This window comes from Bos javanicus, chromosome 26 (genome assembly GCF_032452875.1).
Source record: "Bos javanicus breed banteng chromosome 26, ARS-OSU_banteng_1.0, whole genome shotgun sequence".
Classification (NCBI taxonomy): domain Eukaryota; kingdom Metazoa; phylum Chordata; class Mammalia; order Artiodactyla; family Bovidae; genus Bos; species Bos javanicus.
The window spans coordinates 23,164,455-23,188,790 of NC_083893.1; the positions used below are offsets into that span (position 1 = coordinate 23,164,455).

Sequence of the window (24,336 nt, forward strand, 5' to 3'; positions counted from 1 at the left end):
TCCTCAGGGGACTGGTGATATAAAAAGGCTAAGAACAGGGAAAATACATTGTACTATTCCTTCTGAGTTCCTGATTAGATGTCCTCATTACCCCTTCCAATAAAATTCTAAAATAGCTGGAATGTATCACATTGGTACATTAAACAACAGTATAAGAAAAGAAAGTTCTTCTCATGCATCATTTACTAGTGAAGAAATTGTGGAAAAAGGTATGTTTTCTATAAAATATTTTCAAGGTTCAAAGTAAATGTTTTATGTTTTTCCTCATGTGTCTTTTCCCAAAAAATCACTAAATACAAATACTGCTTTCTATAGGCTGAGAGCTTTTACACACTCATTATGTTTGAAATTGAATGATTAAAATAAAAATATAATTTCTATTCATCTTGAAAGGAGAGAAGCAAAGCATGGGTGAGAAAGAAAACATTCCAACTATAGCTAAGCGTTATTAATCTAATGGTATAAAAAATAATATCTCTACATTTCCAATGAGCAATTTTTCCTCATCAGGAGACAATAACTTCACATGTTTCACTTTTAAATGAAATTACAGAGAAATGGAAAGTTCAGCTAATATTTTCTTCCAGCAAAATGACAAATGGCATCTCAAGCATGGTCTCAGCAAGACAAATGCAAATACAATACAGCATCATATTAACCCAACTCCTGAGGACAGGGGATCACAGGATTATCAGGGTTTGCTAAATAGGGAAGAGGGTATTTATAGATATCAGGGTTCTGCCTGAAAGGGACAAAGTAAGCTGATTTAAGAGATTGGACAAAAGTGCAGAATAAGTCTACTCTGTGCTTCTATTCATATATATCTATATTTTAATGTCAAACGAAAGGAAACACAGCCATTATAAGTTAATTTTATTATGGGGCTGAGTTTCGAGGTATTCAGTTCAGTTCAGTCGCTCAGTCGTGTCCGACTCTGCGACCCCATGGACTGCAGCACGCCAGGCCTCCCTCTCCATTGCCAACTCGAAATACAAGGAAATGAATTTTTAGTGTACTTTTGGTCAATATAATCTATTCATTCATTTATGTTAAACACCCATAACGTGCCCCAAGTGCAATGGCGAGCAACAGAGATAGGATCTCTGTGTAGGATGCGTACTCCCATGACATGAAATAAAGGCAATTTAAGAAAGAGGAACTTGAGTTAATTGGGTATTGTGGGTTATCAGCAATGTATCCACACAAGTTACCTGCACCCTGGTGGACAGAAGCAGTCTGATTCAGCCACAAAACATTTGAACAGTTTTCTATAGGCAAATCATGAACAGATATGCTGTTGACGATGGATATTTTATCTGCCTCAGTTTAAACTCAGCGACTGGCAGAGGCCTGGTGTGCTGACCTAAAATGACACAAACTAGGTCATTCAAAGAAACTGGGATGATGGAGAGGGAGAGAGGTATATGTTGGTACATGGAAAATATACGTGGCTGTGAGGAGCAGCTAAAACTTAAGTATTAAAATTAGTAAGCCAACTGGCAAGTACATGCACTCCCCATAACTAGCTTAAATGGAACAGACTTCCATTTATTTTTACCTCACCAAAAAACATTGGTGCTGCCCAATGAGGCCTTGTTAATTTCCAGGAACTATAGCTTTGTTAGGGAGAACTTCACCCAAATCTTGTCTTCTTTCTCCTCATCTCTCTACTAAATAAATACAATGTTCCCTGAGGAGCAAAATACTGGCATCTCCTCAGTTGGAGTGGGTTCTTACTTCATCAGAGTCTTAATGAAAAATACATTATGGGCTTTAGAGTTTCATAGACTAACATCCCGATGGGTAACCTCCAACATAGTTTTATCTAGAAAATGGGAACAATACTTATATCTCAAGAAAAATGCTATGAAGATTAAATCAGATGATGTATGAAGCATGCACATAGAGGGAACTCAAAACAGTTGTTGTGTTTATATGTTTCTACTTTTCACCAACCATTTTTGACCAGAAAACATAATCTTGGGAACAATCTTCAAATGTCAAACATGCTTGATAAATATCACTAGCTTTATATATTCTGAAATTACTCCATAAATAATTCCTGAATGGAGGACTCATCTATTAAATAACAGTGATTAGTTATGCACAAAAATTACTGTCAACTTAGTATTTCACCAAGGACTTGGTATCCTAAGGCAGGGGTAAAACAGCTGACCTTCTAGGGGTTCAGAGAAATCAATAATGGGTTTTTGTTGCTGAATTCCAAATTTTAAAAGAATAAATTTATATTAGTCGTAGCTGAAGGATTAAGACAATAAATAAACCTGGAACTCCTGTAGAGTTACTATGGGGACTCATGGGTATCAGATATGACATACTTAATCATACCACTGACCCTTTAAATTCCATATTCCACTTAGAGTTCTAAGAATAGCGCATACTTGTGGAGATAGAAAAAAAGTGTATTTTGGAAACCAGATGAAGACTCCTGAATAATTTGCCCTAATTCCTTATTGTTTATTGTAGGAAAAAAAAAATAAAAAAAGAAAAACAAAATCTGTCTTGATCACTGAATACAACAGTTGTATACAATAGTGTTGTATACACTGTCAATTTGTTGTATACAGTGTCAATCTGTACCTGGAAACATAAACAGTGGTTAATTTATTGTGGCTTGTAATTATAAATTAAACAATCGTGAAATTACACAGTCCACTTCACTGATAAACAAACTGGGAAAAGTGAGCCAGCTCTCATGCGTTTCTCCTTTACGATGCCATCCCTTTCTCTGTTGGTTTGGCATGCCTTTTTCATTTCAATTCTAGTTATTTTCTGTGTAAATATTTATATTTGTACTCATTTGTTGAGAAAAACTTAGCCTTTAAATGGACAGCTCATGTATAAACGATTAATAAAAAGCAAACGTAAAAATCTGTTTAGCCTGAGGTTAATAAAACTGCAATGTACAAAGTGTTGAAATGTGATTGGCAACTTCAGATCCAATAATGCTACTTCTTTAACAATGTGACAATGTTAAATCAATTCAAATAAATTTTTCCTATCAAAATTTACTCACTGGATAATCTAACCAAGTGTGCATGTGTCTTTTTTTTCCTTCTGGACATCTAGCTTTTTCTTACTTCATAAATCAATAGAAGTGGTTCAACGGTTCTAAAAGTCAAAAAGGGATTGGAGTTGGGACAGGGAAGTACCTACAAGCTTGAGTGCTAGCTCTCTGCAGCTGGTAAATTTATCAGCCTGCTCCAAACACTCTAAAATAAATTTTTTCTTCCACTAGTTTTAAAACCACTCAATTTCATTTTAATACGCTCCAATTAAGTGCAGAGAAATCAATAAGGAACAGAGTGTCAAGCGTCAGATACGTCACATAATTTACGTATTTGGGAAAGCTTTATTCTGGCCTGACAGGGAAAAGGCTAGCCCCAAATTGATGGCCACTCTCCCTTTTTAATCTACTCCAAACTGAGATTAAGGCCTTTGCTTCTGGTGTGGTCATATGCAAAGGAAGGTGGCAACAGGTCCGAAGTAAATACTAAGGATCGGGCAGCAAATCTGCCTCCACCAACACGTATTGAACAGGAGACTGGCTATCACCAACAACCAGACCTTGCAGAACCCTCAGCAAATAAAAAACTCGGGACTGCAGAAGTGCGCCCGCCACGCAGACACGGAGACGGCTTAAAATACACCAGACATCCCTTCCAAGCGGCACCTCTTTGTGTCCGGGGATTTACACCCTTCCCCCCCAGAGGCCCTCACACCGCGAGGAACAGGAGAGCTAGGCTACCATCTCCCCTGGTACCGCCAGCGAGACCTCAAAGACAGCAGCGCTGGCCCTTCTCCCCTCTTCAAGCCGGGCAGTGGTGAACCCCACTTTCCTGTGGCACTGGGAGGCCGATTCCTTGGGAAGATTTAATCCTGCGTGCAGAAGCTGCTCTCCGCAGCTCCTCGGATCCGCCCTCATCCCAATCCCCAGAGTAATGATGGAGCCCTGGCTCCGTACCGCGACAACCCAGCACCCTTCCAGCCCCTTCCCCTAGTTTCGGACAGGTTGCAAGCTCCGCCTTCCTCCCCAGGCCCAGATTCCCTCCAGGGCCCACACTCGGGGCTCCCTGCCGCCCCCCGAAACCAATCCAGGACCCGGACATCAGGCTGAGCGCCAGTCTGTTCCCTCCTGTCTTTAAGCGCAGTGCCCTGCCTTGGGCCAGGGGAAGGGAGGCAGGTGACCGACCAGCTCCGGAGGGACCCAGGCCCCCCACACTCACCATCCTCCCGCCGAGTCCCTCCTCCTCCTCCTCCTCCTGCCTCCCCCGTTACCAGGGGCAACTGCGACGGCGCCGCCCCCGACGTCCCTCGTACGCACGGCAGAGGAGCAAAGCAGCAGAACGGGGCGGGGTCCAGCTCCTCTTTCCCCAATGTGCGCAAGCGCGCCAATCTGCCCTCCCACTGCGCAGGCGGGCTGCTGGAGCGGCCGGAGAAGGCGGCAGGCTGCAGAGACCTGGGGAATGGTGAAATCTCGCCCACGTGGCTGGCGGGGGCCACCAGGCTTGTGATTGGTCCAGAGGGAGGGCGTGAGGGCGGGGCGAGGGGAGGTTCCCTGGCGGAGGCCAGAAGGGCATCCTGGCCTGGCTGCCAAAGCGGGCTGCTTTTGGAAGCGGCTGTGTTAGTCCGTTTCTCCCGGATCCAGGTAAGGATCTTGAGAGGAGGCCTCCTGCAACATCTACCTGTGCCAGGTTTTATTCCCCACATCCCAGGAGGGAGTTTGCATTTCTGTCCTGACTGCCCAGGCGAGGCTGCGGCGCGGGCTGGGCTTCCACCTGCCAAAGCCACGTGGCAAGGGAAGGAGCTACCTGTGGATCTCTTTATGGCCTCCAGTACCTTCGTGTGCCAGGCTGAGGAGCGGGGGCGTCATGGGTTGCGCACCCGTCTCCACACATCCGTGTTAAAATCCGGGCTGGAGGAGTCCTGGTGGTGCGAGGCTGCCTACAGGAGGGCAAGAAGCTGCCTGAGGACTGGCCGTGAGGGCTGGGATGAGCTGATGGTTTACGGGGGTGAAAGGCGATTGGGATGGATGGTTTTGCTGAACTAAGTTGGCAGGGGTCGGTGCGCCGTCTGCAGCCCTGAAGGAGGCAAAAATGGGTCTCCACTTCTAGGCAAGAAAGAGTGAGAGAGATTCTGGGTGCTATTTCCCACCCCTTCCCCGTGCAGAGGACAGGAAGGAGAGTTACCATATTTGTGCCAGGTCCTAGTCTAAATTCTGGAGACACAGCAGGGGGCTAAATCTGCCCTCATGGAAATTACATCCTTCCTAGTGAGATGCTTTTCATACAAGATTTCATTTCATTCTCACAGCCCTAGAAATTGGTTATTTTAAGGGTTAAGAGTGGGGACTTGAATCCAGTACTTTCTGACTCTTGAGGAATTATTATTTTTGGCCGCTCCATGCTTGGCATGTGGGGATCTTTGCTCCCCAACCAGGGATTGAACCTGTGCACTTGCAGTGGAAGCAGAGTCTTAACCACTGGAATGCCTGGGAAGTCCCTGGGCTTAGCTATTGTTAATAGTTTCCTCCAGGTTTTGGCCTTTGCTGCTTTTAAGACCAGCAGGTTTTCAGCCTAGTTTAGATCGTTGGAATGAAGGCAGATTTTCCCTGAATGGTTCTTAACATTTTATGTATTCAAGTCAAGTTTCCACGTATCTCTAGCCTGCTGGTTCTTCTGTGAAAAAGGCAAAGCAGACTTCTCTTCCAAAATTGCCTGGAGCCTAACATCATGGCTGCCAGGGAGTCATTTGATTGTACATAGGCATGTATTACCAGAGCCTGCTGGTTTAATTATTAGTCTCCATCTCCAAGTTGAGCTAGGTAGCCTTGACAGCAGCCCTTGACCCATCTCAGTGGACTTTGTGTTTGAACTGCTTGAGTCTTTGACTGCCTTGATCTTCCTCTGATGGGAATACCAGCGATGATGTTTTGTTTTTTCCCCAAGTAGGGGATTCAAATAGGAGATCTTGGGTGCTTCCCCCTCCCTTGCAAAAGGATACTCTAGAAGAGTTTGGAAAGCCTGTTACCCAAACTCTGATACTCTCTGCTTGAGAAAATCAGCTCTCCCTGGAAGGACAAGCATTGCTTAAGGAGAGGTAGTAGGTTACACAATTTTTAAAATATTTTCCCTTCTTCCCTCCTTTTCTCTCTTTCTTGAGACAAACACCTTTTAGTGGATAAGAGGACCCATCTAGGTGACTCTAAGCCTTGTGACTTTGTGGTATCTCTTTTTTTTTGTCCACTCTGCACTGCCCCCTTGGCAGTGAAGGGTGGAGTCCTAACTGCTGGACCGTCGTGGAATTCCTGTCTAAGCCTTATAACCTTGGGAAAATATGGCCCTAGCTGTTATCAGATTTTTGGATAAATAGGACTAGATCTGTTTCCTGCTCACATTTGTATCTGCCACAGTGCAGGACCACGTGTGCCATAAACACTCACCACACTAGCTCAATGCATGGGAACCTCCTCGGCATCAGTTTCTTCATCTGTAAGCTGAGATGTTGGATCCCTAATGTTTTTAAGCTGTGACATTCTCTAACCCTGGAAGGAAAGGGAAGTATTGGTTAGTCACCTGTTTGATTTCCACCTCTCCCCCATTCCCTGTAGCAGAACCCTGGATATCATAATCACCTTTTTAGGAGGAATTAGATATGGCTTGTGTAGGAAGAGGGAGCTTAAATGCTGAAAACTCAGCAACTAGTAGGACTCAGTATAGGAGGGGTAGACAGTTTGCAGCTTCATGAAAGAAAGCCTGTTATTACTTCTGTAACCAAGGCAGGTTCTGAGTTTGACAAAAAAAAGACAAGATTTCGGGGACATCCTTGATGCCCGGAGAACCCAAGAATAAGTTGGAATGCATTCCAGGCAGGCGGTAAGTGTTTTTAGAGGGCAGATGAGGACTATAGCATGCACCTTACAGTCTGTCAGGGGAGGCCGATTTTACACTAATAAACATCAAGAAAGTGACAATTACAAAAGCCCCATGTGCTGCAAACGAGGACAGGATACTATGGGATTATGTAACCGAAAGGCTTGAGTTTGCCCTGAAGGAATCACAGAACTGTCCCCTTTGGGGGCCAATGGAATGGGAAAAAATGTTAAGACATAGAATTTAGATATTTTTCCTTTTATGTTTTACATAAGACAGGACAAGGATGTGCCCTGGTAATGAAGGCAAAGATTCTTGCATGATTTAGCAAATGACTACCCCTTCATGGTAGACGTGCTTTCACTGTGAAAGAAAGAGGATTTTCCAGTGTTGGATTGTTCAGTTGAGAGTGGAGAGGGATGGCCGAGAAGTGTGTGTGTTGTGTGTTGTGTGTGTGTGTGTTGAAAGGGAGGCATAGCATTAGGACTGTCTCCATCTGGTGCAACTGTGTGGCTCTGTAAGTCAAGGCTTACTGTTTTTCCTTCCTCTAGAATAAAGGGAACTCTTTCCCCCTCCTGGCTTCAGCTGGGACTGGGTGAAATGCCTTTGGTCTTTGGACCAGCCCCCCTGCAGGAGCCACGTAAGCCTGTCCTTAAAGGACAGAGCCTGGAGCTTCTCCTGGGCTCTGGTAGGGTGTGAGAGGGGGCCGTCTCCCCCACCTTAACAAACAGTCTAAAAGTTGATGTCTGTTCTTGCTCTACATCATCTGTTGGCTGCTTCTGCCTGCTCCCTCTCTAGTTGTTCTCAGATTTTTGATGGGTTACCTCTTAAATATAGTGGTCTTCCTGGGTATTTCCTTGGATCACTGCTCTTCCCAGTCTGCATTTTCTCTTTGGAAAACTTCATCTTAACCCACCCCCATGTTGCTCCCTCACTGTTTTACTTCTAACCCTGATCTCCGTTCGGGGTTTTAAGCCTAAATATCCAATTGTCTACTGACTGGACCTCTTCTTTAGCAAATACTCAAATTGCTATGCTAGGCATTGAGGCAACGGTGGTGAGCCATGGACACACTCCTGGCTTCAAGGAGCTTATGGCCTAGTGGGGGATGGTGGGCATTAATTCAGGTAAAACCACAGCATATCACACATGGCATGGCTCTGAAGGACAAGTACAGAGCCAGGAGCTCATAGCAGTGCATGAGAGGGAGGAAGGGGTCCTTCAGAGACTTCTCTGAGCAAAGGAGGTTTCAACCAAAATCTGAAGGATGGGTAGGTGCTTGTCATTCAGACTGTCTCTGCAGAGCAAAAGGCTACTTTTGGGGGAGGGCAGGGGAGTCCTTGAGATTATTTGCTAATGCACCTGCTTTTAAGGCTGCTATTTATTCTGAGGTGACTTTGCTGTAACTTCCCTTGCAGCTGTAATGGGTCTTTACGGAGGTAGTGTCTTGAGTGGAAGTTCCCTTTCATTCTACTATATAATATAAAACATTTATTCTTTATTAGGTCTATGGCTTCCGTCAGCCATATGTTTCCTTTCTCTAATATGAAATCCTGGCTTTGTTTGCTCGAGTCTATGAGTACCTTGGATCTACATGATTGTATAACTCAAGAAGATAGTTTTTATTTTTTAATTATTTTCTTTTGGCCACACTGCATGGCATGTGGGAACTTGGTTCTCCAACCAAGGATCGAACTCGCACCCCCTGTAGTGGAAGTGTGAAGTCTTAAACTGAACCACCAGGGAAGTCCACCTAGCTTTTTTTTAAAAACATGTTAACCACTATCATTTTCATTTTATATACTTTGGCACTGAATTATTACAAAAATTACTTCTGTATCTTAAAGTTTTCAGAATGAGAAAAACAAATGGCCAAAAACATATGAGTAGATGCTTAATCTCATTAAGAATCAAGAAAATACAATTTAGGAGCTACTCTGATGGTCCAGTGGTTTAGATTCTGTACTTCCACTGCAGGGGGCACAGATTTGATTCCTAGTAAGGGAACTAGGATCCAACATGTTGCACAGTGCTGCCAAAAAAAATTTTTTTTAATAAATTTTAAAAAGAAATATAAATGAAAATAACAATATTGTTTCTGCTCATCATATTGGAAAGAAATGATTTATTTATCCATTTTGGTAAAAGTTTGACTAAAGGAGGATTATCATATACAACTGGTTGAAAAATCAATTTGAATTATATTTATAAAGATTTCATTTAAAACATGTACGTCCTTTGATCCAGCAATTTCACTTCTAGAAATCTATCTTAAAGGTATGGTTGTGGCACTTCCCCGATGGTCTAGTGGTTAAGACTACACCTCCAATGCAGGGGCGGAGATTTGATCCCTGGTCGGAAGCGAGCTAAGGGGTTTCCCAGGTGGCACTAGTGGTAAAGAACCTACCTGCCAGTGCAGGAGACATAAGAGATGTGGGTTTGATCCCTGGGTGGGGAAGACTCCCTGGAGGAGGGCATGGCAACCCACTCAGTATTCTTGCCTGGAGAATCCCATAGACAGAGGAGCTTGGTGGGCTACAGGTCATGAGGTTGCAAAGAGTTGGACAAGGCTGAAGCAACTTAGCACACACACCAGGGAACTAAGATCCCACATGATGTATAGTGCAGTCAAAAAAAAACATATAGTTGCCATATACACAAAGTAATGTGTATAAGGATATTCTCAGCAGGGTAAAACTGAGAATAACCCAAATGTCTACCAAAGGATGAAATCAAGGCACAGGGAATAGTATGTAATAATATAAAAGAGTGAGATGGAGCCGTATATGTAAAATGGAGAATTCTCTAAGATGTGAAGCACGAAAAGTCAGTTGTGTATTAGTGCCAGTTAGTTTATTGCTCCTTAGCTCCAAATCTACCCTTCTTCATCATGTCTTGTGATCCTGGACGTTGTAAACCTTTTTCCTTTGCCCTGTGATATGATTTTAAGCTCTACCAGTAGAGGGCGCTGGAGGAGCACCGATGAGGAACGGGTAGTCTTGCCGGTGCCTGGGTGCTTGCCTCCTATCAAGTTTCAACAACACCCCACCTGGCAGCTTCCCTCAGCATCCCGGTACGCAGCTTCCCAGAATCTCAGTGGCTTCCTGGTGAGTTTCATCAGCCCTCCGACTCAGCATTCCAGCGCATCGTTTCCTACCTGCCAGCCCTTCAGGGGGCAGCACCTCAGCAAACTTTGAAGTAGACTGCTTTTTAAATCTTGCTCAAGGCGTGCTTGTGAACTTGTAATTCAATATATATAGAAGATTGTCAGGTGATTTTTTTTTTCCAAGAAAAAAGACAAATGACATAGTAGAAGAAGATATAAAAGTCTCGAAAGTATTCCTTAAGGAAAAAAAACAGATGAGCAGGTATTATTTAGTGAAGAGGGAGAGGACGAGAATCCTGGACTGGCATTTGCAAAGAAGCATGAGGACTTCCCTGGTGGCTCAGACGGTAAAGTGTCTGCCTACTGTGGGAGACCCAATTTCAGTCCCTGGGTTGGGAAGATCTCTTGGAGAAGGAAATGGCCACTCACTCCAGTATTCTGGCCTGGAAAATCCCATGGACGGAGGAGCCTGGTAGGCTACAGTCCATGGGGTCGCAGAGTTGGACACGACTGAGCGACTTCACTTTCTGAGACAGATGGCAGCCTCTTGCGTTTGAGGAAGTCTTGTAGCACTTGAAACTCAACATCAGGAAAGTCTAACTCAGTGTTTTCTCCCTTAAAGTCGGTTTTTCTGTATTCTCCAGATATTACTGTCCCAATCAGAAACCCTGGTATCACTCTAGGTATTTGTGATGGCCAGAGGAACTCACCAGGACTCCCTCTCTGCTCTGCTTCCCGTTTTAGGGGCTGCTGAGGGAGAAGTAGTCACTTTGTAACATCCACACACCTTCTTTTGGTTATTAGACCAAATGCTGATTCACATACTGTGGGTGTCTTGCAAATGTAATTAAAGTCCCTAATTGGCTGGCTTTGAGTTAATGTAAAGGGAGATTATCCTGGGTGGCCTGACTTAATCAGATGGAATCCCTTTAAAACAGGGCTGGGCCCCCTCCTCGGAGAAGGCAATAGCAACCCACTCCAGTACTCTTGCCTGGAAAATCCCATGGACGGAGGAGCCTGGTAGGCTGCAGTCCATGGGGTTGCTATGAGTCGGACACGACTGAGCAACTTCCCTTTCACTTTTCACTTTCATGCACTGGAGGAGGAAATGGCAACCCACTCCAGTGTTCTTGCCTGGAGAATCCCAGGGACGGTGGGGCTTGGTGGGCTGCTGTCCATTGGGTCGCACAGAGTCAGACACGACTGAAGCGCCTTAGCAGCAGCAGCAGCAGGGCCCCCTCCTACCTGAGGTTAGGAATTCTAAGAGGTAGGTAGACAGACAGGTAGGTAGTTCTCCTATTGATTGTTTCTGTGGTTGAGCTCTGACTGATAGAATTCTGCTATACCCAGTCACTTGGCACATCCTCAGATTTGGCTACTTTAACAGCTTCTCTGCTTTTGGTCTTCCTTCCAGTTCTGATGCATTTGGGTTCACTTGAGCCCCATTTCTTCTTGCCTGGAGTGTTGGGGGTTCCCTTCTAGCTGGTCTCTGCGTCCTCTGAGGTCTTGCCACTCCCTGCTTACATCCATGGAATTGCCTAGACTGTTCTTTCTAAACTACACATCTAATCTTATCACTCTTCCTAAAGTTTTGTTAGTGGCTTCCTGAAACTCTCAGGCAGCTTTTTTACAAGACTCTATTTTTTCCTCCTCTCTGGCATATAGATCATACGTCTTTTGAAAAATTTTTTTAACGGTTGCCCAAAAGTTTGCCGTATATATTTACAACTAATCCAAGTCCATTTTCAAATTATACTGTCCCACGTCATGGGTAGTCCGAGTACCTTAGAGTCTTCCCAGCTTTTCCATCCCATCTATTATAGCGTTGTTGTCATTCCTTCATTTTTTTTTTTTTTTAGGTAAAGATTTATTTATTTTATTTTTGGCTGCACTGGGTCTTTATTGCTGTGTACAGGCTTTCTCTGGTTGTGACAAGCAGGGGCTACTCTCTAGCTGTGGTCGCTGACTTCTTATTGCCGTGCCATTGTGGAGCGTGGGCTGTAAGGCATGGGGGCTCAGTAGTTAACAGCGCATGGGCTTAGTTGCCCCACAGCATATGGGGTCTTCCCTTAGCAGGGATCGAACCTGTATCCTCTGCATTGGCAGGGGGACTTTTAACCACTGGACCACCAGGGAAACTCCCATTCAGTTTTTCAAAATATGCATTTATTTATTTATTCAGCTGTACTGGGTCTTCATTGTAGCATGTGGATCTTTAGTTGCACCATGTGGGATCTTTAGTTGTGGCATTCAGGACTTTTCATTGTGAAATACAAAGTCTTAGTGGCATGTGGGATCCAATTCCTGACCAGGAAACAAACACAAACTCCCTGCCTTGGGAGCACAGGAGTCTTAGTCACTGGACCACCAGGGAAGACCCCATTTCTGTCATTATCTCTGACTGTTTCTACTTTCGACGTGACCCCATGCCTCTTCTCCTGCAGATAGATCTCTCCTACCTTCTGGGGCGGGCTTCACCCACATTCCACCTCTTTTGGGAAGCCCCCCTTGATTTTTGTGATCCTGCCCCCAACTCAGCCTCCTCTCATCTTGTGTTTATCGTAGCCTTCCGTGTTATCTGCTGTTCCACAGGTGGGCTCTTGTTCCCCAGTCAGACTCAGCTCCCCAAGGACAGACCCTGTATTATCCCTTTCTCCTGAGTTGCCCCCAGCATGATCATGCCCTGGGCTGGCCACTGGCAGGCACTCAGGAAACATTTGATGTCCAGTGGCCCAGATGGGTGACAGTTCACTGGGCTCTTCCTGACCTGAGTGGGGTGATGCTAGCGGCTGGGGTGAACTGTCCATCTCCTATAGTGGCCCATCTCCTATAGTGGGAGGTGCTCAGGGCCTCTGGAGAAGGTTTTGATTCAGGGGACAGTCCTCATTTTTCCTCTGTTCTGAAGTTCACAGTTTTGTGTATGGGCAGGATGGAGGCTGACCTGTCTGACTTTAACATCGATGCCCCCCGTTGGGACCAGTGCACTTTCCTGGGGCGGGTGAAGCACTTCTTCAATATCACAGACCCCCGCACGGTCCTGGTACCAGAGCGGGAGCTAGACTGGGCCAAAGTGATGGTGGAGCAGAGCAGGTGAGCGGCTGGGGGACCGGCCGGGTGCACTGGGGCAGCATCGGTGGGTGCCCTAGGGGAGAAGTGGAAATGGAAGATGAGGGGATAGTCAGAGAGCTCAGGGAGGCGGGGGGGCCAAGAGCAGGATGACTCAGGGTGGAGGTTGGGAGGTGACCCCGGCCTGTTGTCTTTGGGTGACAGGATGGGGACTGTGCCCCCGGGCACCCAGGTGGAGCAGCTTTTCTATGCTAAGAAGCTGTACGACTCGGCCTTCCACCCTGACACTGGCCACAAGATGAACGTCATTGGGCGGATGTCCTTCCAGGTCCCCGGTGGCATGATCATCACGGGCTTCATGCTCCAGTTCTACAGGTGCGACTGGGGAGCAAGGCAGCGCCAGGGGCACCACTTAGACCTGCTAGGGAGGGAGCCATAGTAAGATAATAGTAATAGCCGTCTTTATTGATTCCTTACCAGATACCAGACACTGTGTTCAATTGTTCGCATGTATCACCTCATTTAATCTCAGCAGCCGTACAGAGAGGCACTGTTTTCATCTTCATTTTACAGATGAAGACCTGCAGTCCTACAGAGGTTATGTAACTTGCCCAAGTGCACCAGCCAGGATATAGTGGTGCCTGGCTACATGCACTGAGGCAGTTCTCTCTAGGACTCAATGACTGAACTCTTCTACTCCTTTAAAAAGTACTTATTCAACAATGAATTTAGTGTATTTTTATAACATAATATCCAAAAAATTAAAAAATGGGAAGACACTTTCAGTCCAGTTGGAGAGAGAACACTTTCTCTGTTCCCCTTCCTCTTTTCCCTGCCCCTCTTCCCTCCCTAACACATTCGGTTAGCCAGTTGTCGAGCCAGACCTTGGGCCAGATAAAAAATAAAAGTGTTAGTCTCTCAGTTGTGTCTGACTCTTTGTGACCCCATGAACTGTAGCTCACCAGGCTCCTCTGTCCATAGAATTCTCAAGGCAAGAATACTGGAGTGGGTTGCCATGCCCTCTTCCAGGGGATCTTCCTAACCCAGGGATAGAACCTGGGTCTCCCACATTGCAGGCAGATTCTTTACTGTCTGAGCTACCAGGGAAGCCCACCCCTCAAGGAGGACCCAGTTTTGTTGAGACCAAGAAGGAAACAGTTCGTCTAGCTTGCCAAGTGGTAGGCTGGGGGCAGAATATGGGGTGGTGGGAGCAGACATCAAAAAATGACTACCTGTGTCTCAGGAAGGACAGGGGAAGGGTCAGGAAGGTTCCAAGGAAGAAGAGGTCTCTCCAGAGAGCAGGATTCAGCCATATACCAAGAGGCTGGGGGTGTGGATGTTCCAGGCAGAGGGGCAGCCAGTGCAGAAGAGCAGGTACAGGAAACAGCGCGGGAATGGCCTGGGGAGTGCAGGTTTGACTGGTGTTCCCACGCCCTCCTCCCATCCTCTTCTCGGCCTCTCCTGGCCTCTCTCCTGGTAGGACGATGCCTGCAGTGATCTTCTGGCAGTGGGTGAACCAGTCCTTCAATGCCTTAGTCAACTACACCAACAGGAACGCAGCTTCCCCCACGTCGGTCAGGTAGGAGGCCTGAACCCCTGGCTGGCTGTGTGGGCCTGGAGCTGCCTTCTTGCCTTGGGGGGAACAGCCCTTCTTAAGGGGTTCCGGGGCTGTCTGTCCTCCCTGGGTGGGGCCTGCCCTGGATGGGTAACCAGGTCTCTTTTCAGGGTTTGGAAGTATTAGGCAGACTAAGAGAGTATCTTCTTCCTAGATGAATTCAACATTCACTCATTCATTCATGCTACAAATATGTCTGGAGTGTGTATTAGGTATTGGATAGGGTTCTAGGGGCGGGGGATACGTTTGAGTAAGACATGTGTGGTCTCTAGAGTTTAAGGTCTTTTTAGGAAAATAAACATAATGATCTCAGTCTATAATAGCTGCCATTAAGGAAATAAATATGGCATGCTGGAGAACAGCAGAAGGGCGTCTGTACAGATAGGCCGGTCAGGAAAGTCCTTTCTGCAGAGCTGACATTTCAGCTGAGTTTTGAAAGGTAAGGATTTAGCCACGCAAGAGCCCGGGGAAAGATTCCCAGAAGAGGGAGTGGCAGCATGCAGAGGTTCTGAGCAGGCAGGCACTTGGTGTGCTTAACGTACTGAAAGGAGCATCTGAGTGAGTTGGAGGGAGATCCCAAGCTGAAGCTGAGGTTTTCAGGCAAGAAGCCACAATTCCAGCCTTTATCACTCAAGCTTCGGTCCTGCCCTCAGCCTCCTGGAGTCCCCACTCCCAAACATCTCTCTCCTCCACTAGGCAGATGGCTGTTTCCTACATCACAGCCACAACCACTGCAGTGGCCACTGCTGTGGGCATGAACATGTTGACAAAGGTACGGTTTGGGGCTGCTCTGGACATGGTGGTCACAAGGGGGCAGCAGAATCCGAGGGAAAACTGTTTTTTTCCAGGTATTGGTTTTTCTCTGGGCTTTGAGGGAATTTGGGTGCCCTGACTGGGTGTCAGGATATGTGGCGGTAGTGAGGTCTGATTTCTTATTTTATGGTCCTAAAGCCCCTTCCACCCCCATCTTCCAGGGACCTGACCTACTCCCCTTGTCCTCTTCCCCCACAGAGAGCTCCGCCCCTGGTGGGCCGCTGGGTGCCCTTTGCCGCCGTGGCTGCAGCTAACTGTGTCAACATCCCCATGATGCGCCAGCAGTGAGTACAGGGATCCCTTTTCCTCCCTGTAAACCGCAAGGTCAGCAGGGAAAGGGCAGGAGACCGAGGCAGTGGGTGGCGTTGGTGGCTGAGGTGGGGGTGGGGAGGGCTGCACTTCCAAAGGTTCTCCGAGGACAGGCGGCTCCAACAGTGATGGCTGCAGGAGTGGCGGGTGACCTGGGTTTCGTCTGTGATGAATGCTGTGGGAGTCATTCTCTGAATGGGTTTGGAGGTTTAGTGTGGACCTGTGGAGTTTGGCACCAGCTCATGTCCTTTCAACTACAACTGTATTTAAGTCGTGAACTTGGCCTACTTCCAGAGCCCTGGGGATGGCTCACAGAATGAAACGCCGCAGAGCAAGGTATCCAAAGATAAAACAGAACCAAGAGGCTCTGAGGGAAGCCAGAGGGGTAGATAGATGTTTTCCAGCTGCCAGGCTCTAAGCTTCACAGCAGGAAAGGGGAAAGGAGAAACCCACTGTGTCTCACAGCCTTTGTTCCTTGACTAGAGAAAGCAAAGATGTTCCCCTGCTATAAAATTTAATGATGTAATACATGTAAAGTGCTCAAAATAGCGCCTGGAATGTAATATTAAGCATTAGCTACTGTTGCCACAGTTGCCATCGATGCCTTCCTGGTCATCACCGATGTCGTAAGGCACATTTTCTTAGGACTAGTAGTCAGTAGAAAGTGATCACGATCACCCTTGCAGAAAGCACACCACGGGAGAGCCACGCATACTCTACTTGACTCCTTTTCCCCTCCCCCATCCGGTTGCTCCTTCCAACGAATGAATGAGTCCCCACCACCCACCTGGTCTTGGATGGAGTGCTGGCTTGAATATAACAGCCAGAGCAGCTCCTGTTTGTGGGTGGGTCATGTAGTCAGACACTGGACCAAGCACTTGGCAGGCATCATCCTGTTTAATCCTCACTGAGTCCTGTGAAGGGGCGCTATCATTATCCCCATTTTGCAGATGAGGGTAACTGTGTCTTTAGAAGGACTAGGGAACTTGCTCAAGAGCATACACTTGCTCTGCAGCTTCCAGATCCGGCCTAGGCAGCTGGGACCTGGCGCTCGCTCTCTGAACCTCTCCCCTAGATATATGCAGTATCACTCTCTGGAGTGGGAAAGGCCGCTCCAAGGGCCAGGCTGCAGGAGGTGGCTCCCTAGAGCTGGAATGCTCGTGGTCCCCTGGTGTGTCACATCGCTGGCGGGCTTCCAACACACCCCTTTCCCGAATCCAGCACTTCCTGTCTGTGTTTAGGGAACTCATCCAGGGAATCTGTGTGAAGGACAGGAACCACAATGAGATCGGTCATTCCCGGGTGAGCAGAGGCCCGCCCTGGGGGTGGGAGGAGGGAGTTCCCTCTCAGACCCTGTCCTGTTCTTAGCGCTCAGAGCAGGCCTGGGCTAAAAACCTTTTCCCTGGCGCCATCCTCCTCCTTCATCGATTTTCCCTCCATATCTCTGCTCATGTCATTTCTGATCCTGAAGCCATAAGAACGTGGCTGGGTGGGAGAGGGTCAGGTATGGTCACTTAACCCCTGACAGGTCCATCCCTTCCCCTTTACCAGCTCAGACTTGACCGTGACTCTGACCCTGGCCAAGCCCTCTGGTGCAGCCTGTGGACTCCGCATAAAGTCATAACTGACAACTAACTTTTTTCTGTCCTTAGAGAGCTGCAGCCATAGGCATCACTCAAGTGGTTATTTCTCGGATCACCATGGCAGCTCCTGGCATGAGTAAGATGGGGAAGCCCTCCCCTCCTTCCGGACCCTGGTTCATGTGATGGAGACCTCAGCCACACTTGGGGTGGGGGATGGGACCCCAGCCTCTATAGGCATTCTTCTCAAACTGGTTTGCTTGAGTGTCGAGAGCCACTGGAGAGTCACACCGTAAATCCTGGAATGTCAGTTAATCGAGATTTGGTGGAGAAAGTTGTTTTCCTTTAACAAATATTCCTTAAGTTCCTTCAATGTGTTGGGGAGATAGTGGTAGAGAAAATAAGTTCCCTGTCCTGCTTTTGCCTCCAGCAGGGACAGGTTACAGAGCAGGATACAAAACTTGCTTGAAAGATGGTTGGTTGTAAGAAGGGTGCTCTGGGCCCGTGGTACCATCCTCCTGTGGTTATAGGGCTGCAGGTTGAGGAGTCTGGGAAGCACCTTCTTCTGGGACTTGGGGGAGAAGTGGGTGTGGCCATGCCTATACATCCTTCTCCCCAGTGAAAAGTGTTTTCTGGAACTTCTGGGTAAGGAGGGGGAACCACTCAGTCTGTGATCTGACTTTAGAAGGGGAAGTGTCACAGCCTTTCCTCTGCCTCTTCCAGTTCTGCTGCCGGTCCTCATGGAAAGACTGGAGAAGCTGCGCTTCGTGCAGGTGAGTGGACTCTCCTCTGCACCTTCACTGCCCGGTGGCCCCAACCACACCCGTGCTGGGAGTCCCTGACCCTCTCACCCTTCCGTCTCATTCCCATCCCCGCACTGCACTCCGGGAAGGCCTCTCCCAGTACCCTGGCTGCCCAATTCTCAGCCTTGTCTGCTAAGAGCAAGGAGACTCCCACCTCTGCTGCAGAGCCAGGGTTTCCTGCCTGTGGGTTTCTAGCTGGCTTGCCGATGTGGGGTTCCCCTCGAAGTACGTAAGTCCCACATGGGTCTCTCTTTTGTCTTGTTTCTGTACAGAGAGTCCGGGTTCTGCACGCGCCTTTGCAGGTTCTGCTGTCTGGATGCTTGTGAGTAACGTGTTTTCTCAGTTGGCGTCTGTGGTGGGGCACCCCAGATCTGTCTTCCTGTGTCACCCGTGTGGGAAGACGTATACTCCTTTACCTGACTTCGGAAGCACCCAGGCTTGAACACCTGTGGCCCCTCTGACTTGTCCCATCTTTCCAAGGGCGCTGGGCTGGCCCTGTGCACACACCAAGGTGGAAAGCAGAACCCTTGGATGTCCTCCTATCCCTGGGGTCTCCCCTCCAGCCTTAGGTCTGCAGTAGTTGTAGAGAAGAGACAAAAGTGATGAGATCATCCCACCACAAAAGAGAAATAGGGGGGTCAGCTCACACAGTGGTGAATTTAGGTGGCGCTAGTGGTAAAGAACCTGCCTGCCAGTGCAGGAGACATAAGAGACGCAGGTTCAGTCCCTGGGTCGGGAAGGTCCCCTGGAGGGGCAGGCGTGGCGACCCACTCCAGGATTCTTGCCTGGAGAATCCCATGGACAGAGGAGCCTGGTGGGCTACAGTCCATAGGATCACAAAAAGTTGTACGTGACTGAAGTGCCTTAGCATGCACGCATGCACATGTCAGTTATATCTCAATACATCCGAGTATGGTGAGACGTGAAAAATGACACAGCCTGGGCCCATCATGTGTCCCAGGCTCGCACGGGCGGAAAGCACCATGACTCCCGGCAGCGGTCTCGGGTGCCTGCCCTGGACTGGACAAGTCCCAGCATTCATCGTGCTTTGTGAGGCCATGAGCCAATGCCCACAGCCTAAGCTCATGTGTATTGGATGTCTCCTGTGTGCCCCCACTGTGCTGATGTTTCATGTCTATAATTTCCCTGATTCCCTGAGCCCTCGAGGTATACATCCTGTCAGCGTCTCCTTTCCCAGATGAAGAGACTTGCCCAGGCATCTCTAGTTGGTAATTTCTGGAGCTGAGATTGGATCCTTAATAAGTCTAACATTATGCCAGACTGTCTTCTTTATTTTTTTCGCTGTGCAGGCTTTTCTCTAGTTGCAGTGAGCAGGGGCTACTCTAGTTGCAGTGCACGAGCTTCTCATGGCGGTGGCTCCTCTTGTTACGGAGCACAGGCTCTAGGGTGAGCGGGCTCAGTAGTTGCGACTCCCGGGCTCTAGAGCACAGGCTCGGTAGTCAGAGGTGCCTGGGCTTAGTTGTTCCAAGGCATGTGGGATCTTCCTGGATTAAGGATCAAACCCATGTCTCCTACGTTGGCTGGCAGATTCTTTACCACTGAACCACCAGAGAAGTCCCCGCCAGAGTGTCTTCTGCAAATTGATTTGCTACTGAGGGAGCGGTTACATGCCATGGGCTGAATGTGTCCCATGTTTTACCTTGTTTAACCCTCGCAGTAACCCTGCCGAGTATGCACTCTTGCTCTTCCTCCGCTGGCTCAGAGGGGGCTTGCCCCAGATGGCACAGCTAAGAAGTGCGCAGCTGGGACTCGAACCCAGGTCTGTTAGAATCCCAGATTCTGTAAAATACAGTCCTGGGCCCACATCCTCTGAGAACTTGTGAGAATAAAGATTCAAGCCCTTTCCTGGACCTACTGAATTAGCCCTGCGTTTAAACAAACTCCTAGAATTCCTTGTGTGCCCCATGAAGTTCCAGAGGCTCTGCCCTCACTGTTCTCCAACAGCCTGGGGGTTCAGCAAGTACAGGAGCCTGCCCCGAGTTCACACCCCTCCTGCTTTCCCTGAACACCAGAGGGCACCTGTGGTTATGAGTGCCGCTGCTCACACTCCCTGGTGTCTCCATTCCCATCTTCATCTGTGAGAACGATGGATGGATGGGGGTGAGGGGTGCAGGGGGGCTGGTTTTATCCTGTGTTGGAGTGACTCTCCAGGCGCCAAGAGACCAGGAACAGGGTTGGAGGGAGAGGAACTTCGGGTTCAGCTCCGCTATCCTTTGGGGACTCTCAGCCACGGGGTGTGGATGAGTCTGTGAGATGCCAGACACCCCCTAATGCTTTGGTTTCTCCTTTCTTCCAGTCTTATCTTCATGGTGCCAGTGGCGTGTGGGCTGTTCCCGCAGCAATGGTATCAGCTGTTCATTACCCACTTGTTTTCACTGAATTGCCTGTCCCTGCTCTTCCTGACCTGCCCACTCTCCTGAAGGAGAGGGAGCAGCAGGCAGGGCAGCATCTGTTTGGGGACAAGTGTGAACTCTGTCTGTGTGAACTCTGGGCCTCTTGACTCCCGTTGAATGGGAAACCGAAACAGAGCTCCAAGGGGCAGAGGGATGTTGCTCACTCCCAGTGGAGCACAGGCTGCCTTGGAAAGATGGTAGGGGAACAGTAAGAGACTTCCTGTCCCTGCTGGTTGAGTTGTTAGACCCATCTCCCCTGGCTGGATCTGGTCTTTGAAATCGAACAAGAGGGTAGGTACTCACTCTGGCTGATGTTTGCCGGAGGGTGGATGCCTTGGACCTCTCAGCTTCCCTTCCATGTCCTGGGAAGGGTGCAGGGGGTGGGTGAGAAGAGATGATGGCAAAGGGAAAGGGAAGCATTAGACGGGTGTCAGGGGCAGGGGGCAGGGTGGCGGAGAGGACTGACTCCAGGAGACCAGACGTAGCCTGAGTGGATACAGGGAAGATGCCCGTCTCCCTTTTCCTAGTACTCCCAGCTCAGTAGTCACCTACACCGCTCCTGTGTTCTGATCACTGTGCTTGCAATCTTTGAGAAGGTAGATGTTTGGCACTAGGGAGAATGAAGTCAGAGCCCAACAGAAGTAAAAAGCAAAAAAAAAGTAAAAAGCAACATACTGTGCTGTGTAGAAACCATTTGTAATTCTGATGGAAAAATGGGCAAGGGCTTCTTAGAGGTGGCAACTATGTTGGATTTTACCTCAGGGTAATTTGCTGTTGGTCCAGGTGGCAGGCTCATAACACTTCTCTCTTCTCAGTGAATTGCCGGTTTCCTATCTGGAACCCGAGCTCCAGGACACCATCAAGGCCAAGTACAGAGAACCTGTGCCTCATGTCTACTTCAACAAGGGCCTCTGAGGCCTCACCCCAGCACGGACCAGTCCATACACCAGCTCACAGAGAACCTATGCCTCATGTCTACTTCAACAAGGGCCTCTGAGGCCTCACCCTAGCACGGACCAGTCCATACGCCAGCTCACAGAGAACCTGTGCCTCATGTCTAGTTCAACAAGGGCCTCTGAAGGCCTCACCCCAGCACGGACCAGTCCATACGCCAGCTCACAGAGAACCTGTGCCTCATGTCTACTTCAACAAGGGCCTCTGAAGGCCTCACCCCAGCACAGACCAGTCCATACGCCAGCTCACAGAGAACCTGTGCCTCATGTCTACTTCAACAAGGGCCTCTGAAGGCCTCACCCCAGCACGGACCAGTCCATACGCCAGCTCCTCCTCAACTGCTGTGGATCCCTGTGCCTCGTTCCTCTTTGCCGATAGGGCCTGCAGGCCAGCGTGGATTCGGGGGGCGAGGGTGTCGGGGAGAATGCCTCATGCTTCTACCCAGGTACCTGGGTTTATTGGACTCCAGGGGATAAAAGCGACCAAGGGGAGAGAGGCCAAGGCTTCTATCTGCTGTCCCTGAACCCCCATCTCCTGGAGACCAGGAGCTAAGACCCCCTCAGAGAGAAGGTGTTAGGTCCTGAGGGTGACACTCAAGTAAACCGTTTGGAAAAATTAGGAAACCTGGGATTCTGGTCCCAGCTGGGTTTGAGGAAGGACCCCCTTTCTCTTCCTCCTTATCTGTTCTCAGTCAAGGGTACCCTTCCCGCTGGGAGGGGGTGTGGTTCTGGCTCCCTCAGGAAGAGGGAGGGGAGAGGCTGGGCCACCTTGGACCTCCTCTTTGCTCTTGCCCACTCTCCTCCCCAGGGCGCCCTGGGCAGAAAGCTTCTTTGGGAGTCTTGCTAAACTTGAGAGTTTTTATCAGGCACCCAGGAGTTTTTAGTGCAAAGCACCGCACCGCCCCCCCTCCCCCCCAAAAAAAAACAGGACATAGTGAGGCAGCAGAGTTTCATAGTGCTTCAAACCCTATCTGTTGACACTGGCTTTGTTCTCCTAAAATCATATCTGATTCTGCTTCTCTGTGTCTGAAAGATAAAACCACTGACTGTGAGTAAAAAGGACATAGGTAAGCATTAACTTCATGTTTTAGTGGGTATAATTTCCTGGCTGCCTCCCTTCCTCAGCCCATTGGGTTAAACACCAAAGAAAGACTGGTGTGGACTGAATAGGAAAGGGAAGTTTTATTTGGACGCCTCTGAGAGGAAACCAACCAGGACCAAAGAGCCTTAAAGGACACACAGCTAAGTGCAGCCACTCACCTTTCCCCGCCAGGGTGCTCTAGGTTATTTTGGAAGCCCTTGAGGGAGAGGGGGCTGCTGTAGCCAACCTGGGGCCAATGTCTATGAGTTTTGTCTAGTAGAATTTACTGACTGATCAAAGGGTATCAATGTGAATCGAATGCATTTCTTGAAAGAGCACAATGGACTATCTGCACACTGAGTTAATAAAACCTAGATGGAAAGCAAGAGCTGTTCTTACTTTGGCCTTGGCATGGAGGAGGGTATCACAACTCTAAGGGGAACCTGTCTGGTGCCCAGAGGCCATTGTTTGTCTCCCTTATTATGGAGGAAAAATCTACCTGCCTTTGCTGGAGGCTCTAGAGTGTTCCCTGGACTGGATGTGTTGCTCGAGGGCAAGAGCTGGCAAACCATGGCTTGAGGGGCCAGGTTTGCCTGTTTTTATGTTCCTGGGAACTAAGAATGGCTTTTAAATTTTTGAAAGGTTGTGAAAAAAGAAGGATGTGTGAGACCCTGTGGGGGTGGCATGCAGAACCGAAAATATTTACTATTTGGGCCTCTACACAGTGTCCCCTACTCTGGAGTAATGGTTCTGAAGAAACATGCCTGAGATTCACCTGGAGGGCTTCTCAAAACATGGATTATAGGGCACCCTCCCTAGAATTTCTAATTCTGTGGGGCTGGGATGGAGCCTGTGGATTTGTGTCTCTGGTAATTGTGATGCTGATGCTGTTGGTTTGCGGACCACTTTGAAGGAGCACTGCTCTGAAGAGAAAGGGGCTCCTCCTTGAGGTCAAAGTACTGACAGCAGTTTGATTTTTTTCCCCCATTAAAAATTAAAATACAGTTCACAAAACATGAAATTCATCCTTTGAAAGATACAGTTCGGTGGTTTTTAGCATATTCCTAACGTCATGCAACTGTCATTACTCTCTAATTCTAGAATATTTTCGTTATTCCTGAAAGAAGCTCTGTGCTCATTAGTAGTCATTCATTATATCCTCATCCCCCAGCCCCTGGCAACCTCTCATCTATCTTCTGTCACTCTGGATTAACCTATTCTGGACATTTCATATAGATGGACTCATACAGTATGTGGTCTTCTGTGTCTGACTTCTTTCACTCAGAGTATTTTCAAAGTTCAGCTATTCTGTAACATGTGCAGCTTAATTTGGGCTGATATCTGAGCAGAAAAGCCTATGTCTGTGGAGCTGGCTTCTTTGGGACAGGAGATTTGCTTTCAGCTTTGCTCAGTTCCAAAGGCAAATAGGAAAAACATTACCAGAGCTGGCCGGAACTCGGCAGCAATTCTGAGCTGAGGTTCTTTCAAGAATCTACAACCGTCTTACTTTTCCAGCTCCTTAAGCCTCCTGGCATTTCTCTTTTCTTCATAGACGATTACTCTTGGAAAAGTCTGGAGTAGAGAGTAACTGCCGTTTAGAGGCAGATTAAAAAGTTCATTCAAACTGCATCTCAGTTCTATCTTATAAAAGCCTCCCATTTCTTTGAGTTGGCTCCTGTGAGGTGTGGAACGAGGTGATGAGG

At 48.1% G+C, this 24,336-nt stretch overlaps 2 protein-coding genes across 8 annotated transcripts in view; one reads left to right on the forward strand and one right to left on the reverse strand.

Annotated features, from left to right (window-relative positions):
• The window catches only part of ARL3 (ADP ribosylation factor like GTPase 3), a 30,050-nt gene extending 25,674 nt beyond the window's left edge, over nt 1-4,376 (reverse strand). Inside the window, exon 1 of one of the 2 annotated variants that reach the window (XM_061403300.1) lies at nt 4,248-4,376. In XM_061403300.1, the coding sequence (XP_061259284.1) occupies nt 4,248-4,250 (3 nt within the window). In that variant the 5' untranslated portion in view covers nt 4,251-4,376. Of the gene's footprint in view, nt 1-3,037; nt 3,077-4,247 lie in introns of those variants that run through there. The other variant, XM_061403299.1, reaches the window with a different exon arrangement.
• A 168-nt stretch (nt 4,377-4,544) lies between these two features.
• On the forward strand, nt 4,545-23,019 carry SFXN2 (sideroflexin 2). 6 transcript variants are annotated; one of them, XM_061403297.1, is made up of 13 exons: nt 4,545-4,669; nt 9,844-10,000; nt 12,928-13,089; nt 13,270-13,440; nt 14,546-14,644; nt 15,377-15,452; nt 15,692-15,777; nt 17,044-17,104; nt 17,455-17,521; nt 18,106-18,155; nt 18,458-18,507; nt 20,503-20,550; nt 21,415-23,019. In XM_061403297.1, the coding sequence occupies exons 3-13, from the start codon at nt 12,929-12,931 to the stop codon at nt 21,512-21,514; spliced, it is 969 nt and encodes a 322-aa protein (XP_061259281.1). In that variant the 5' UTR covers nt 4,545-4,669; nt 9,844-10,000; nt 12,928; the 3' UTR covers nt 21,515-23,019. The 6 variants fall into 6 exon arrangements, with proteins under 6 accessions (XP_061259281.1, XP_061259280.1, XP_061259282.1 ...); XM_061403296.1 differs by lacking the exon at nt 9,844-10,000 and adding an exon at nt 12,444-12,591; XM_061403298.1 differs by lacking the exon at nt 9,844-10,000 and adding an exon at nt 12,565-12,591.
• Nucleotides 23,020-24,336: the final 1,317 nt, after the last annotated feature.

Bases quoted from the DNA above. Each gene is read 5' to 3' on its own strand.
- SFXN2 (XM_061403291.1), top strand. From the start codon at position 6,850: ATGCCCGGAGAACCCAAGAATAAGTTGGAATGCATTCCAGGCAGGCG. The intron at 13,090-13,269 runs GTGAGCGGCTGG...TTTGGGTGACAG, and splicing joins GTGATGGTGGAGCAGAGCAG to GATGGGGACTGTGCCCCCGG. The intron at 14,645-15,376 runs GTAGGAGGCCTG...CTCCTCCACTAG, and splicing joins GCTTCCCCCACGTCGGTCAG to GCAGATGGCTGTTTCCTACA.